General features: G+C 28.9%; 1 protein-coding gene and 1 long non-coding RNA gene across 2 annotated transcripts in view; one reads left to right on the top strand and one right to left on the bottom strand.

The window, feature by feature from the left end:
• Positions 1–7144, bottom strand: part of LOC148234642 (titin-like) — a 102377-nt gene extending 95233 nt beyond the window's left edge. Inside the window, 1 exon segment of the mRNA XM_088187246.1 lies at positions 6815–7144. Coding sequence (XP_088043372.1) covers positions 6815–6929 — 115 coding nt within the window. The 5' untranslated portion in view covers positions 6930–7144.
• LOC148234644 (uncharacterized) overlaps positions 1–16498 on the top strand; it is a 51923-nt gene that overhangs the window by 8556 nt on the left and 26869 nt on the right. Inside the window, exon 2 of the long non-coding RNA XR_015809836.1 lies at positions 5253–5338. This is a non-coding gene — a long non-coding RNA (uncharacterized LOC148234644). The remainder of the gene's footprint in view (positions 1–5252; positions 5339–16498) is intronic.

Below are 16498 nucleotides of genomic sequence, written 5' to 3' on the forward strand. Positions count from 1 at the left end.
AAATTACGATGAAATACTTCGTTACTAATTTCTAATTCGGGAAAATTGCATACTCTTGGCGAAGAATTAATTCTGCCAGCAATAAAAAAAGTAATATGCATTTTTCTACACAAGTTAGCGTCTTATATTATCAAGAAAATCCCTTTGAGCAATAATACAGTGCAAAGTAGCACTAATGAAATGGCTCTATAAGTTAAAAACTCTATATTTGAGACATAAGGCTATAAATACGATTTACGAAAAAATAAAAAAAATACTATGAATAATTGTACAATTTTCTAAAAAAATATGCTAACTCATATTAAAAGAATTTTATTTTTAAAGGAAAGCAAATTCTTCTTCTCAGTTTTAACTGATGGTACTTCAATAATTGTCTATATGGATTTTATCTCATATTTAAAGCAAGTAGTGCCTAATATATTCGCTATATTAAATTTAAGTTTGCTATAAATCCAGGTAAACGTCTACATAGTTTATTTAAAAAATAATTTGATAATATAAGAATCGGGGTAGCATATATATAACACTATATTTCGTAAGTAAAAATATGGATATGTATAATACACAAAAAAAAACACATTTTTTGCTTAACGAATGTAAATTTCCATAGAGCTTTGAGCTATTTTTTTCTGAAAAGAGACAGTGGATCAAATAAGTTTGAGAATCGTGATTTAGATAAACGTAGTTTAATCGATATAGAATCTGCGCCGTTTGAATTTTTCTTTTAAACATCGAGCAGAAAAATGAAAGTACAGATACCATCTGTGCCTACTAAATACAGATCTGATTAAAGATAAAAAAATATTATAGTCATATTTTTTGAGCTATTTAGACACTGAATCGATACAAAATCTACGCAGTTTGAAATTTTACAAAATAAAAATTAGAAGTATCAGCTTCTTTGAAATACCAAACGTCAACGTGTTTACAGTAGAAATGGCAGATCTGCGAGAGTTTTTTATTTATTTTTTTATGGCGACGTGTGGGAATTATATTTTTCGTTGCACAAGCCCACGTTTCTGGAAGCGTTCCATGCTTTATTTTTGCGATCACCTGGCAACACCTGCATCTAACTCGCGTTTATTACACGTTCGTGTGTTTATTTATAACAGGCGACTATTTCTGGTAAGGAATGAGAAATAATTGCTTTACGTTTCGCGCTCAAATAGAATCGCGAGTCATTGTGAGTCGGATCGCGTTACAAAAGGGCGACTCACTTCGAAGGCATTTTCGCAGAAGCGGCGATCGTTCGAGTCACCGACTGCTTTAGAATAATGATACAGATATCTTAACTTTAAAGATGCCACAATATTGGACCATCATATTTTGAAGTTAAATGTAAACGATATATTTACTTTTAATTGAGAAAATCTATATTATAAATAATTGAGCAATTTTAAAAATATGTTTTGCTCATTTTTCTGCAATAATTATTATATAATATATTTTATTAACCTAATTTCAAAATAATTGTATTTTTAGTTTTGATATTTCTATACTATTTTTTTTAAATATATAAAATATTAGACTTTTCTAAAATTTTTTTTTAATAATTAATATTATTATTATACGTTTGTATTTATAGTATTTTTTAATTTAACTATTTTATCTCCAATAATTACTGTAATTCCTATGAATTTGAATATGTTAAATTTATATACATACATATATTCAATCAAATTTATAAATAAACATTTTTCAGTATTTAATTTTAATATTAGGTAATAAAAATCTACATATTACCATTTTTTAGCAAGAAATATAAATAATAGTATTTTTAGATATCTATTTTGTCATTATTCCTTACTATATTAATTATTTAAAATATAAATATGACTACTTTTGACATATTCAACAGATTTTTTTTCTGTTTATTTCTCTAAAATATTTATTAATAATTATATATATATTTATCAGGCGCGGGCGGTGTGATACTTTTCCTCTCTATCGCTCGCGTGTTAAGTGACGAGAGTGAGTGAAAGATAAGGGTATGTGGATCGCATGCCCTTACCTCTCACTTACTCTAGTCATTTAACTCGCGAGCGATCGAGAGGGAAAGTGTCTAACCGCCCGTGCCTCATATTTATATCAATTATATTTTATAAACTTTTAATATATTTTTCCAATATTTAGTTTCAATATTATTTTTTTTTCAATTTTACTTATGTTTCTCCAATCACTAGTATTATTTACATACATTCGTATTTATTGTATTTTATGGAAATATTGTCAAACGTATTTTATAACACGTTCACTATGAAATTTTTTGCTATTTTACTAAAAAAATATTTGATAATTTACGAAAATTATATTTAAAATATGCTTCCTTATTATTTGTATTTATCGAATATATAAAAAAATATTACATAATATGTTCTAGTGGCTGTTTTTAAAAATAGCCTATTATTCGAAAATTATCCCTTAAGAATATTTTTTTTAAATGTTTAAAAATATGTACATAAAAATCAATTAATACTAATGATTATGTATAATAATAATTATGGGAATTTTTTTAAATTCAATGAAAAAATTAAAAAAGATTATAAAATATATTTCTTATATAACAGCTTTTTTCTTATATATCATAAAAAAATATTAAATCCTCTTTCATTATCATTGAAAACTAAATATATTAAATTCAAATGCACTACGTTTACACTATTTTTAGATTTATCTTTGCATAAATGCTGATAACATTTAAAATATTAAAAGTAGGTACATAAACACGATACATTACGTTAACGATATATTCAGCCGCAAAACGACGATTTCTCTTGTATTAATCCGTTTTTATCGCACTTTATCACAATCACACATTTTCACAGTTCGCTTTGCACTTTTGATTTTTGACCGTAATTTTCCAAAAACCGAGACATCCTTTTGAATCACTATTTTTGCACATACACACACATGCGGTGACCGTTTTCCTTTTGCGGTTTTTGTTTATCAGATTTCTAATCTATAATTTTAGAAAGTTTACATAAAATGCATTTAATTTATATGATTAATAAATAGCAAGAGGTATGGGAAAAACCGCAAGAAACGCTAGTTAATAATCTGATATGATATAAAATTACAAAAGGAACTAAGTCAGATGTAATAGAACATAATGATTAAATATATGGAATAAAAATAACCTAAACGCACAGCAAGATTTTTAATTATTGTAATTCTATAAAAAAAGATAAATTAAATGTAATTTAAAATTGATGTAAATTGAAAATTACATATCTAAAATATTTTATAAAATAAGTTAATGAGTAATATTACAGTAGCATTCGATCAGAATAAATATACCGCTTATTTGATTTTAAGCATTCATTGTAAATTAACTCGTCGCTTATATACTAGGTGATTAAAATAAGAAAATAGTCCCAAAAATAAAACTTTGCTGGAGGGCCTCCGTAGAAACACGTGTTAAGGTTCGAAAATAAAACTGGAGACCCATTCTAATATTGTCTCAAGAATGTAAATATTTATACTCATGTTTTACTTAGTAAATGTATTTAATTTAATTTATTTGTAAAGTAGACTTGACAAAAAAATATACGTAGCAAAAAAATACAGTATGACTCGAATTTACACTTGTTTCATTCATTTAGTGTGTGTAAAATATAAATGATAAATATTATTAGGATATGCTAAATGCCGTTGTTTTAATCAGATTTCCATTAAACTTTTCCTAAAAATTGTCTTAATAAATATCTAACGTAAATTCGTTAGCTAAATTGATACACCATCTTGTTTCTAAATAGCTGTTATTCAAAATAATTAAGAATTTTTAGCACACAAAATATTTAGTAGAGAAGTCAAAAATGTTTCATAATGAAAATTTAAATTAAATAAGAAATATAATTTTTCATGGTTTTAATAGAATTACTATAATATTATCATGGAAAAATGATCTTTTGAATGAAAGTCATATTGTTTCCATCATCTTGTTTCAGAATGGATGCCTTTTCAAAAATTAAATAAAAAATTAAATGGCTAAAACTGTCCTAAAATTATTTTATTTTTTATTAAATTATTTCTGTTGGTAAGTTATTAAGCCAATCTGTCTTCCCATCTTATTTTAAAATAACGGCTATTCAAAATATAAAAAAATCATAACCCATTAATAAAAATCTGAGAGTAAAAAGCTTAAAGATCTAAAACTCTTCATGAAAAATAATATTACTTTCAAACATACATACATATGTTTGTAGTTACATTATCAGCTTTCTATTAATCATACTAAAAGATTGATCTTGTTTGAAAATGGCGGTTATTCAAAATATCATCTTTAAAAAATCTTTAGATAAAGCATTTTTTTATAATATCATTAAAATAAAATGTAATTTTTTTGTGATAGTATATATGATCTTATGATTTTGGTACATAGCTGCTGTAATTGTTATCGGATTATTTTACAAAATTTATCAAAATGGCGGCTATTTCTATAAAACAATCCTGAAAAATTTACATTGTTAAAATCGTAAAGCAGCCTAATCCGCTATCTTGTTTAAAATATATATAAAAAATTGTATATCGTATTAAAAAAATAATGAAGACAAGCATATTTTATATTAGCAAGTAAAAAAAATATTAAGCTAAAAATGTTTACAGTAGTTAAAATATGACTTACAGCTAAGTACGATAATAAACCTGTTTCGCCATTTTGTTTCAAAATGGCGGCTATGAATAGCATATGAAAAAATAATAATCTCCTTAAAAAAATTATGGAATATAAATTCAAATTAATTTTTATTTTGAATTTCGTGGACACAATAACTGCCGCAATTTTAGTCAGATTTAATTGTTTTAAATATCCAGTCTTATCCGTTATCATATTTCAAAATGGCAATTTTTATAAAAATTAAAAATTCCTTTATATACTTAAAAAAATTATTAAAAATTACAATGCTTTATATACAGAAATTTACATGATTATTTTGAATTTTGATTTACATAGTTAAATGCGCCATAAAACCAAATTTTAAAATATGTTTATTATGATTTGTTTTTTGGTAGTGACCCGCGCAATATTATAAGCGCGTACCGCCAATTGAAATGATGTTTTGTTGTCTCTAAGCATAAATTAAATAAATACCCAATAATAGTACATTGATTTTAAATTATTTATCAGAAATACAAGTAGCACAAACAAATTTATAGATCCACGCTCACATTGTTATTACGATTATATTTTTAAATTATTGATTGATATGTTTATTATTATTATTATTTACATAAATATTTTTTTATTATTGCAGATAATGAATAAAAAATAGTTTCTCCTTACGTGTGTGATTTTCGAGCATCGCGCACCGAGATCTCCCGAACGAGTGTTCCTCGCCAGGTGCGCCCAACCTTTTTTATACCCATATTTTCAAAATGCACCTTGACGCATCCCGCCCCCGCCCTGGCCGCCCACAATTTTTTTCGTAAACAAATAATCGGATATTTTCGACCGATGATGGCTCAATTGCGCGATTCGATACGCTCTTTATCAATTCGATCCCACCGTTTAAGCGCCGCTGTTGTGTTATATTATTATAAATTCGCGTGTAGATCTGTATCTTGTCTATATTTTTTTAATTGCACATGCGCTTGTGTGTACATCTCGCGTTGCGCTCGGAATAACAGCGTAAGTCGAGATAACGGAACCGACGTGCGTTAAAACGGTTAAAACACGTTTCGGCGCAAAAATCGCGCAAATCGTCGTAAGTTAAATGTACATATTATACGTATATATATATATATGGGTCACACTGTTGTATAAAAAAATTAAAAATAAAATATAAATAATCGCAATATACATAAAAATACATAATACAGAAATACAGGTTTATTTTTAAGATTTACATTATGATAATTTTTAATAGGAAAATATTAAAAATAAACAAAAAAATTTTTTTATTTATATTTAAAATTTAAAAAATAATCGATTTTTAACAACTTAAATATACACATAAGGCTAATTTTAAATGCTTCATGTGTCAAAGTTCTAGTGTATAATTTTAAAACATAAACATGAGTTTTTTTTATATTAATAAAATAAATATATACACTATATATAAATTATGGTTTATTTAAAAAAATAAAATATAGAATAATTTGTACATCCTAAATAATTTTTTAATTGCGCCACTGTGACCAAAAAAATATTTAGTATTATGGGATTAAATTTAGATATTTTAAAACATTTAAATAAATATTTGGTACACAATTTAAACCCCCCCCCCCTGTAGCTTTTAAATAGATCAGGTAGTAATTTATTTAAAAAAATACAATAAAGGGTTAATATAAATAATATAGGGCTACTTTTAATGGCGCCATGCTCTAATAGAAAAAAACTATATAAACTGTTTTTTAAATTATTTTTTTTGAATAAAAAATAAATAGAATGTTACACAACAAATAAACACAAATGACTGTCGCGAAAAATTAATAAAAAAAATGTTTTTGAACCGTTTTATTTATTTGCATGCAACGATTCAAGGTGACGATTTTTAGGGAGCTCCAAAATTCGACATGAAATAATAATGAAAAATATCAGGCGCATGTGTATTTATATGTGCGTCGCTAGCAGCGATTGCTCGCAAATCACTTACCTGTTTCGTTGTCCCCTTGCCAAGTAGTAGAAGAAGAAGTTCGCCGGCTAAATATAAAAATTAGGACATGCATACCGCATTTTTTTATATGAAAATATGCTCACGCGCTGTGACGGCGATTTGATTAAAAATATCTAATAACTATCCGATCTGGGGTAAACTGTTATTACTAATTTTGGTGCACTGTCGAGAAACTGATTTGGGTAAAATTAAAATCTGACCTCTCTGCTGGCTGGTGACCTGCCTGGTGAAGTGCTGTTCAGTCCTGCTGACCCTCTGCTCCCTCCTGACCGTCTGCTCAGCAGAACTGAACGTCTTCTCCTCTTGCTGATACATTTTGCTCACGTTTCACTCACTCGTTTTAACGCGTTTTTATTATTTCGTATTATTTATTTAAATTAAATAAAAAATCGCACTTATCGTTCATGTTTTTTTTATTGTTGTTGTTGTTGTGGTTCGTTTCGATCGGTATCGCCGAGCAGAAGGCTGCACATCACCGGTTGCGCGTTCGTACCAAGACGTCGGTCGTGCGTCGGCGGCGAGAGTACAGTGAGCGCAGCTCCGTCCGCCCGGGCCGCGGCGGAGTGGGGGCGGGCCGCAAATAGACCGCCCTCTTGGCGAGGGCCCCGCTTGGCCGAAAGCCAGCCGGGGGCGCCCGAACATTCTTGCGACACCCCGGAACACTAGAAGCGGTATACTGCACAAGTCTGGATCGACTACCCGAATCTTAAACGACTTTTTTAACTTCTTCATATTCTTACATTAGCATAACATACAATAAAAAAATATTTGCCACCCTCTTTAGAAAGGACTCATCTATTTTTTTATGAAATCTCTCGAGCACATGGCAAATGTGAAGTACTCAAGATAAACTAATATTTTCGTCTGATAATTAAATTTTTTGATTTTTTCTAAAAATCGTAAGATTTTTAACAAATGATTTCATTTCCTTATTTAGAGGTTGAAATCGTTTTGCTATAAATTTGGTCAGTTTTTGAGTAGAGGCGTCAACTGCATTAACAATAGGTCTTAAAAGTATGTTTTGTTTATGAATTTTCGGTAATCCATGCAATTTTTTTTTTACGTAGAAGGAAGAAAGTAAAGGATTTTTAACATGGAAAGATTGCCTGTTTGATTCCATTTAGAAAAGGTAATTTTGCGAATAAGTTTTTTAGTTTTAGTTTCTAGATATGAGGTGGAGTCGTTATCTGTTTTTTTTATTTATTAAAACTAATGTTTTATTTATATAATCATTTTTATTTTAAAATTTCCTTTATCAGTTGGTAAAAAAGTTCTAAAATGTACTAATAGTTTATTTTCTTCTACGATACTAATAATTTTTTCGAATGGAATTTTTTAGGAGCGACCGCAAAGTTAAAAGCTTTTGCTAAAACTTTTTTTGTAGTGTTATCTAATTGTAAATAGTTATAATTTAAGATTGTTGCATTTTAAAATTCTGATTAATGTTTATTGATTAAATCGTTATATTTGAAGTTTTCTCGATATTTCGCCAAAGATGTCTTTTAGCATCATCAGGATATTTATTTATGGTACGCTTTTTTTAAACATCGTACACATAAGAGCTTTAAAAACGCACTTTAATAATTTTGGCTCTTAATGACTAAAATTAAAATAAATAAATAAATTGCGCGCTTATCTTCTGAAAATATTCGAACGTTTTGATATATTATTAAAAAAATATTCGATCAACTAATTTAAATCAGAACCTAACTGTTAATATTTAAAATTATTATTTTATTTTTACGCGAGCTATATATAATATTATATATTCTTTTTTATATTTACATGTTTTCTCGATATTTCGCCAAAGATGTCTTTTAGCATTATCAGGATATTTATTTTTGGTACACTTTTTCTTAAACATCGCATAAAATAAAATAAAAAAGTCTTTGGTAGGTCTTTTAAAAAATAATTTATTTTCTTATATTGGTAAATAACCAGATGATCAAATACAGACTTAAAACAAATAGCAAAGTAATCGCAGACTTATAGAACCTTTCAATAGAACTTAGATAGATTAAATACACATTGCTATTATCAGCATTATTTACTCTTTGTGTAGTAGTGCATGCATTATGATTTTACTATGTACTATGATTAACGTCTGACTTTTTAATAATACTGACGAATTTAAATCTAAAGATTTTGATGATGGTGTAAAAGTTTTTATTGACAAATATTAGACATATTTTGTGGCAAAAATCTTATAAATAAAAAATGTCAAGTATCTTAATGTTGAAATAAAAACAGAAGTAAAACACTTCTGAGGTCTTAAAATAAATAAAAGACACAACTAAATAGTGTTTCTAAAGAACTTAAATTTGGGTTTGAAACTTTGCTGAATAATATTTGTAAAACGTTATGAATTGAAAATAGAACATTGTATTTAAACATATTTTTCTATACCAGGGATATCCAAAAGTTTTCGAGCGATCATCGCGTTTCTCTGTATTCGTTTGGTATTTTTAGACCTCAAAGTGTTAGCACACATAGTTATATTTTTACAATGTGATATTTTGAAAGCAGACTAAAGCAAAACACGCGTATCTGAACCGTATATTTTTAGTTATTTCTTGATGATTGATAAGCTCAGATTAGCACTCGAACAAATTGGCCACCCGTACTTGACTTCTCTTAAGGATCGTTGACAAATTACTTTATTAGTTGTTATGATACCAAATAAGCTCAACTTCCGATCGTGACTCAACTCGGTTTGTTATTGGAAATCAATCATCATAGTAGCACTTTGATAAATCATACTTAGATCACGTATTGAATATATGAAGAGGATTATGCTACTTGAATGATATTTTTATAACTCGATTGACATCATTCTTAAGGTATGCGCGATAAAAGAATCGAGTAATATTTTTTCAATATACGTATATATAAACAGCCGCAAGATTTCTATCACATTCGGGAAGGCTATCTAAATTTTTTCCTTGAATATAATTTGATCAAGGTCTGATGAGACATAGTCTGCGTTTTGGTTGGCCAATGGCTTTGTCTCATGCATACAAGAAAGTGAAAAAGCTCATCAGTATGTTCCAGGTATGCTTCCACAATGTCAGATTGGAAAGATCGAAAAACATTTATACAACATCATTGTATACAACAGTCATTCTTAAATTAGTTAAAGTCCATTTAGTATAGGAATAAAGACTTTTATTATAAGCTTATCTCTTAAAGAGAGTTTATTTAAGCTACCAGATACACTTCCTTATTATTTTTATTCTGCTGATAGTTCTACAATCAACATTTGGCAAGGTGGGTTTTGCTTGTTGCTTAAGCAAAATAAAACAGGATAAACAGACCTCCATCCTTTCTAGCTAAAATCACAAAAATTTTAGAAAATAAATGGGAGAAAAGTAAAAATGTGCCATTCACAAATAATTCTTTCCTGCTTTAGCTTCACATTACATGACTTTCACAACTAAAAATTAAGATTCTCATTGAATTGACATGTTCTGATCCAGAATCAGTTAAAATAAAACGGTCAAATTGTGATGGACTGAATTCATAATTAAAATATTCTACGTGAATAATTATTTCTTCCCTAGAATCAGGATTAATTGGGGCCTCTAATTTTTTAAATCTGACTGTTATGATTTGCAAGCATACCTTTTATTGCAGAGAAAACATTTTCTAGAATTAGAGTTCTGATTTGTGATGGATTGGTTATTGTCGCATCTGCTATTTTTTTTCCTTACGTTATTATTCTGACCGCATTCCTAGAACTGCAACATATGTATTCATGTCTTTCGTAAATGAATGATCCATCACTAACACTTCAGATTCTACCTTTACAGACTTTGTTTTTATTTTCACATCGCCAGAATTGAATCAAAACTTATCTTTAACATAAAGATATTCATTCCAAGCATATTTTTCTTGTCTTTTCGACTGAATTATCCATTTATGGTGAAAATAAACTAAAGCAAATATTTCCGATAGTAAAAATGATAATACCTGATGTGATTATACATGCGATGATGACAATGATAAACCTGAAGGAAATGCTCCTGGGGTATCATCTCAACGCAATTGGGTAAATGTAAATGATAGAAAATGAACCAGTTAAACCAAAAATAAGAAGGAAGGTTTTTATGAGCTTTGACACAGGTACAATAATTAAAAATAACAGGCGGCACATAATTGGTTCCTGAAAATGTGTGCGAATGTTGAATGTTCGAAAGTAGAGGAAAGTAAAAAAAAATTAAATTGAGTGTATTTTAAAATATTTATTTATCAAGTAAATATAAGATGTTTAAGAGGCTTTTAAGAGACATGTTTAAGTAGGGTTTGCGGGTGTTTCCTTTGAAAAGTCAAGAGTTAACTGTTTTCCACTATTCTTTTTCTTTTCTTCATATAGTATTTTATAACATGCTATGTTTTTATAGATCGCCCTACGCACTTGAGATATGCGTTCTCTATTGGGATCACAATCTTCTATAATATTTAAAAAATTGTCAAGATGCGTGAAGGCTTCATTGATATTTTTCATTGTTAAAGAGTTTTCCAAAATAAACCTGTCTCATCTACATTAAATATTTGGCCAGAGGAATATTCTGCATCTTCAATAATTTTGGATAATTAGGAAATAAATTCTTTGGCATCATCTTTATCCGCATTAGCCGATTCTCTAGTAAATTTAATATTATGAAAAGAATACCTCATTTTAAAATTATAAAACCAACCGTCACTTGCTTGAAAAACCGTGTTAAAATGTATTTTTTAATCTATCCTTCCAATCTTTGTGCAAACTAAGAGCTTTTGCTTGAATAATTGAAATACTCAGAGGGACATCTTTTTGATGTTGGTCATCGATCCATGATGACAAAGGTAATTTTCATTTCATCCATGTTTTTTTGGAAACATATCTTTAAAGATTGTGGAAATATATCTTTAATTTCCACAATTTTAATTATATTTTTATTTTGCAAAATTGAACATATCGTAGATATTTTTGTATCATACGAACGTCTGATTGAAGCAAAATATTCACCGCTATCAGAACGTCTAATAATTTCCATCTTTGTCTCGAATCGTGTGAAGTTTATGAGTCCTTTATTTATTTTTGTTCGTATCAACACTAAATTTTTTCCGTTTCTCACTCATGTTTATATTTTTGTTTAAAAAAAAAATAATTAATTTTATTTTTTTTATTTGCGAAATAGCGAATTGTGCGAAATTACAACATACAGATTGTTTCATAAGTCATTGGTTTTTTTAAGGTATGCCCCCCCCCATACACGATGAAATTACAATTGTACTGTAAATAAATTAAAGTTTACACTAAAAAGTGAAACCGAATATATTTTCTTAGCAATCGAATGTCAAATTTAGATCTTGTTCGTGTGACACTTTGTGAAAGTGTTATTGTTTAACACACATAAATAAGTGCGATGCAAAGTTTCTTGTTCGCAAACTTTTGTGTATAATGTATACAATGTGTGTGTGCATTTTTATGTTTATCTTGGCCAATGTTAACTGTCTTATTGTTGCTCACGATTTTTATCGCCGAAACGTGCTTCTCGCTAGTTTTGCGCAATTATGTGCATGTCAAATGCATTTTCACCCGCAATTAATTATCCACGGTTATATCCGTGGACTCAAACCATAAAAAACTTTTTTCTGTGCATGTTGTTCGTATAGACTACAGGTTAAACCATATAGGCCAAACGGTTCGGCTCAGGAATATAATACAATAATATTTATTTATTTAAAATTCGCTAAAAAAGTGATTTTCAAAGTGGGCCCTTTGGAGGCGTTTGGCTTTACAAGAAGGGGTGATAGTAGCTTTGGATGCAATTGGGAGTCAGTGAATATAAATAAAAGGGCGATGAAAGCAAAAAAAAAGCAGAATAAAATTTTTAAAATATAAAAATATTATTATAAGGTTTAATATCTTATATCTGAAAAAAAAATCTATTTAAAAATCAGCAACAACCGGCCAATTCAATTTTTGATACTCATCTTTCTCCACTTTTTATTGGGACAGAATGTCGAAAAAATTCTAGGGGGCAACGTATTTTTTTGGTGACAGTATAGTATTAATATTTGAATTATTGAACATTATTTTTACCGTTGCAATCTTTTGGTGGTATAATAATTATTAATTTGAAATTAAGACAATTCAACCAGTGCTTTCTTCTTTCTCGGGTATTTCGATATCTGAACTATATTTTTTCACCTTATTTTATACATACTTTTTTGGGACAACTTTTATTAAGGGTTTGTAACAAATAAATTAAAGCAATAAGTTGAAAATATGTTTTTCGATAAAATTGTATTGATTTCGATCAATTAAAGTCAATCAAATAGCATCTTGAAAACTGCTATTTTATGGGAGCAAGTACATTAAAAATATTTTGCAATTCAATTCATTTCAAATATGAGCAGTATCAATCTAAGATTTTTTAATGGAATTCTATAACTTTATAAATCTCTCAATCATTGGAACTAAGGAACTCTATTCTACATAATTAAGTTCGATATTAAATTCACTCTTTACACATGTTTGTAAAATTGATGTTTTCATGAGACTTTAAGAAATATTTTTCTAATTTTACTTGTTGCATTTAGGGCGGTATTGAAGCTTGGTTTCAAACGTAGTTTTTCATTTGGAATTTCGGTACATTTAATATTTTTTAAAGTCATTTTCCTGATTATCTTGTTCATCTCTGTCATCGTCCTCTTCGTCAGAATTTTCATCTGTTTTACATTCACCCTTTTTTCGGTGTAAAAAGTTTATTACAGCTGGATGAATTGCATGATTTTTGGCCGAACTCACTTGTCCAATTTTTTCATTACACTGGCTCCATCAATGTCGGTTTTAAAATCTTCCAAACGGCTCTCAACAATTCTATGGATTTCAGATGAATTACATCTCAATTTTTTTAGTTTTAACAATGTAGATTTTTAGAATGGCGTTGAGATTTTTTCTCTGAATCTATAATTGATTCTTAAGCCTATATCATCTAAGGAACGTGGAATTATCATTATCAATATAATATACATTTTTTTGCGTAAATACTTGTATTAACAGTAGCGAGTATTTTAAGGTAGTTCAATATTTTATTAAGTATTTTTAAAATTATTATCAAATCAAATTGAACTCTTTGATATAAATAAATGAATAAAGATCTAAAATAATCTGCAAAGAAATTGGCAATATTTTTAGAACCATCGTATGAAAATTCATCATTAATATGTTCTCGAGCTATTTGACATTGTCAACCAGCACGAATCGTATTTCAGAGCTTCTCAACACTCTTTCTCTTCGTCTCCGCGCCTCGCGAGCACATATTTTTTCCATGAGTTTTCTTTCAGGAGTCTATTTTTGTGCCGAATGTAGGTGTGCGGCTTATTCCAGCCCACGCTTCTCCGCAAAATAGCACCGTGAATGATTGAAAATTTCGGCTCAAGTGCGTAATAAGAAAATTATGTCTTCACCATTGTCGGGCACACCTGTTTGACAGGTGAGAATTCGCTAGATTCTCTAATATCAGTTTATTTTTAACCGAGCACTGACCAAGTCGCCTTATATTTTTGTATTACGATTCTGGCAGCGACGCACTGAGAAAATAGAAGATTTACGATCGATATGATGACTAAGATCAATCGAGAATGAATATTGATCTAAAAATATCTATACGCGTATGGACCAATTCCTTGACTCAAAAGTCAAGGGCCTAAAAAACGTCAACGCTCGATTATGATTTGTCCGCTTAATTTAGTTCGTGAAAAATATGATTTGTTTATAATATATAACTCAAATGAAAAATATATGTAGGCGTTCGTAAAATTATCTGAACACCACCGCTTAAAAACAACATTGTCATACCCCTAAATAAGGTTTCTGCAAATTTTTTTGTAAAGGGCCGGATCGTAAACATTTTAGATAAAAATGAAATAAGCTGTATATTTTCATACTTTACGAATAAAACATTTATTCAAATATAATATTCATTTTGGCATCTATCGCAAATTGCTGAAAATATGTCTTTATTATCTTTATTTATGAAAAAATTGTGATTTATTTTTTTGAGATAACATTTCATCAAACTGAGATTCGTAGCTCGTCACATCTTAACGTGAGAATTTATTGCGAATGATCATCTGTTAATGATGACTTGAAATTATGATTTTATGTACTTCATCTTAAAAAATATTTTTTCTTATGGTGTCAAATACAACTATTAATCTCCAAACATATGATCTTAATTTACTATATACATGAAAGACACATGTAGATAATTCTGTTATGCATGTCAATACTTTGCAGATTAATCACTTTTATTATAATTGAATTGATCCCAAAAGATCCAAAACGTCTTCTTTTCATAAATTCATATTAAAATATCATAATTTCGAATCGATCGTTTTTATGTATCTTGTCTCGAGTGTAACTCAAATATTATCATTTCAACCTTACTAATGACTATTCTTTGCAGTAATTTACAATTGCTTTGATTTATTATTATCGATGCGTTTTCGAGTTCTCCCCTGATTTTTATATTTAGCTTTTTTTTGTCATGTAACGCGGTGGAACGGCGTTCTGGCACCTTTTTTACGGTATGTTTATGTTTCAAAAGCAATTGTTACTGAATACACGTGCGTAGCAATTGACAATCTGTGGAACATTTTATTTATTTATTTTTACGTAAATATGCCATCATTAATTTTAAGTGTAAAAGTTTAACTCTAAATTTAAACATTAAAGAAAATTCCGGTTACTTCTCAACCACCGGTCCCACTAAAAAAAGTGCAACACAATAACGGAAACGACGACATTATATATGAAAAGTGATGATTCTGAATCATCTCAAGCTGATCTTGAGGAGAATCAGGGCCGAACTCAAAATGATTATTCTGATTTCTGGTTATTAAATCAAAAAAAAAATCACTCAAAAAATGAATGTTTTAACATAAACAAAATGTTGGAACTTTACATATTTTGGGAAAGATAAGAAGCTTTAATTTAGTGACGGCAAAATTATTAATTTTATCTTTTACATATACTTGTGAGTAGGGGTTCCAATCCCGGGCCAAAATTTTGATCCCGGGATTTCGGTATTGCAATTAGTCGATCCCGGGATCCCGGGACCAGTCCCGGGATAATTTTCATGCTATTTTATCGATAAAAATAATTTAAAATGAATAATACAATATATTTTTACATCTGTTTTTTATAACGTACAATGTATAAAGTACGTATACTTTTAGTCTTGGACTTAAAATAAAAAATAATATAATAAAAATAAAAAAGGGAAGGTCTTATATATTTATTTAAGAAGAAAAAAATGAACTTTTGACAATGTATGTACATACTATGTACATTCATAGACACAATTAATTGAAAACATTATTTTGAATAAAACTCACGAAGTAACATCAAAGCATCAAGTGTTTTATCATTTAGCCTTGATCTGATTTTGGTTCCTAAGCAACCTGCTGCTGAAAAAGCACGTTCAGACTCACAGCCTCAAAGATTCACAGATGACACGTGCAACTCGCGCAAGTTTGTACACGAAATATAACGATGTTGTCAATAATAATTCGATTGTGCTTGATAAATCAACCAATCCGAAAAATTCGGGATTATGTTTTATAATCCCGGGACTCATCGGGTATTGAAAATCGTTCGAGATCCCGGGATCCCGAATCCCGGGATCCCGGGATTGGAATCCCTACTTGTGAGTCATTATTTTCTAAAATGTTGTACAATATAGAAATAGATTGACCGATGAAACATGTTTGTTGTGCATATAACTAAAAGTGACAACACATGAACCAGATATAAAGCATTTGGTATCGAATGTACAGCAGCAAAAATCTAATTTATAAATAACTGATATGGGTTATGAGTTCATCTTTATAAA

The sequence above is a fragment of the Plectrocnemia conspersa genome, unplaced genomic scaffold (genome assembly GCF_051122295.1).
Source record: "Plectrocnemia conspersa isolate PC_06_02 unplaced genomic scaffold, ASM5112229v1 ptg000005l, whole genome shotgun sequence".
In the NCBI taxonomy this organism is placed as follows: Eukaryota; Metazoa; Arthropoda; class Insecta; order Trichoptera; family Polycentropodidae; genus Plectrocnemia; species Plectrocnemia conspersa.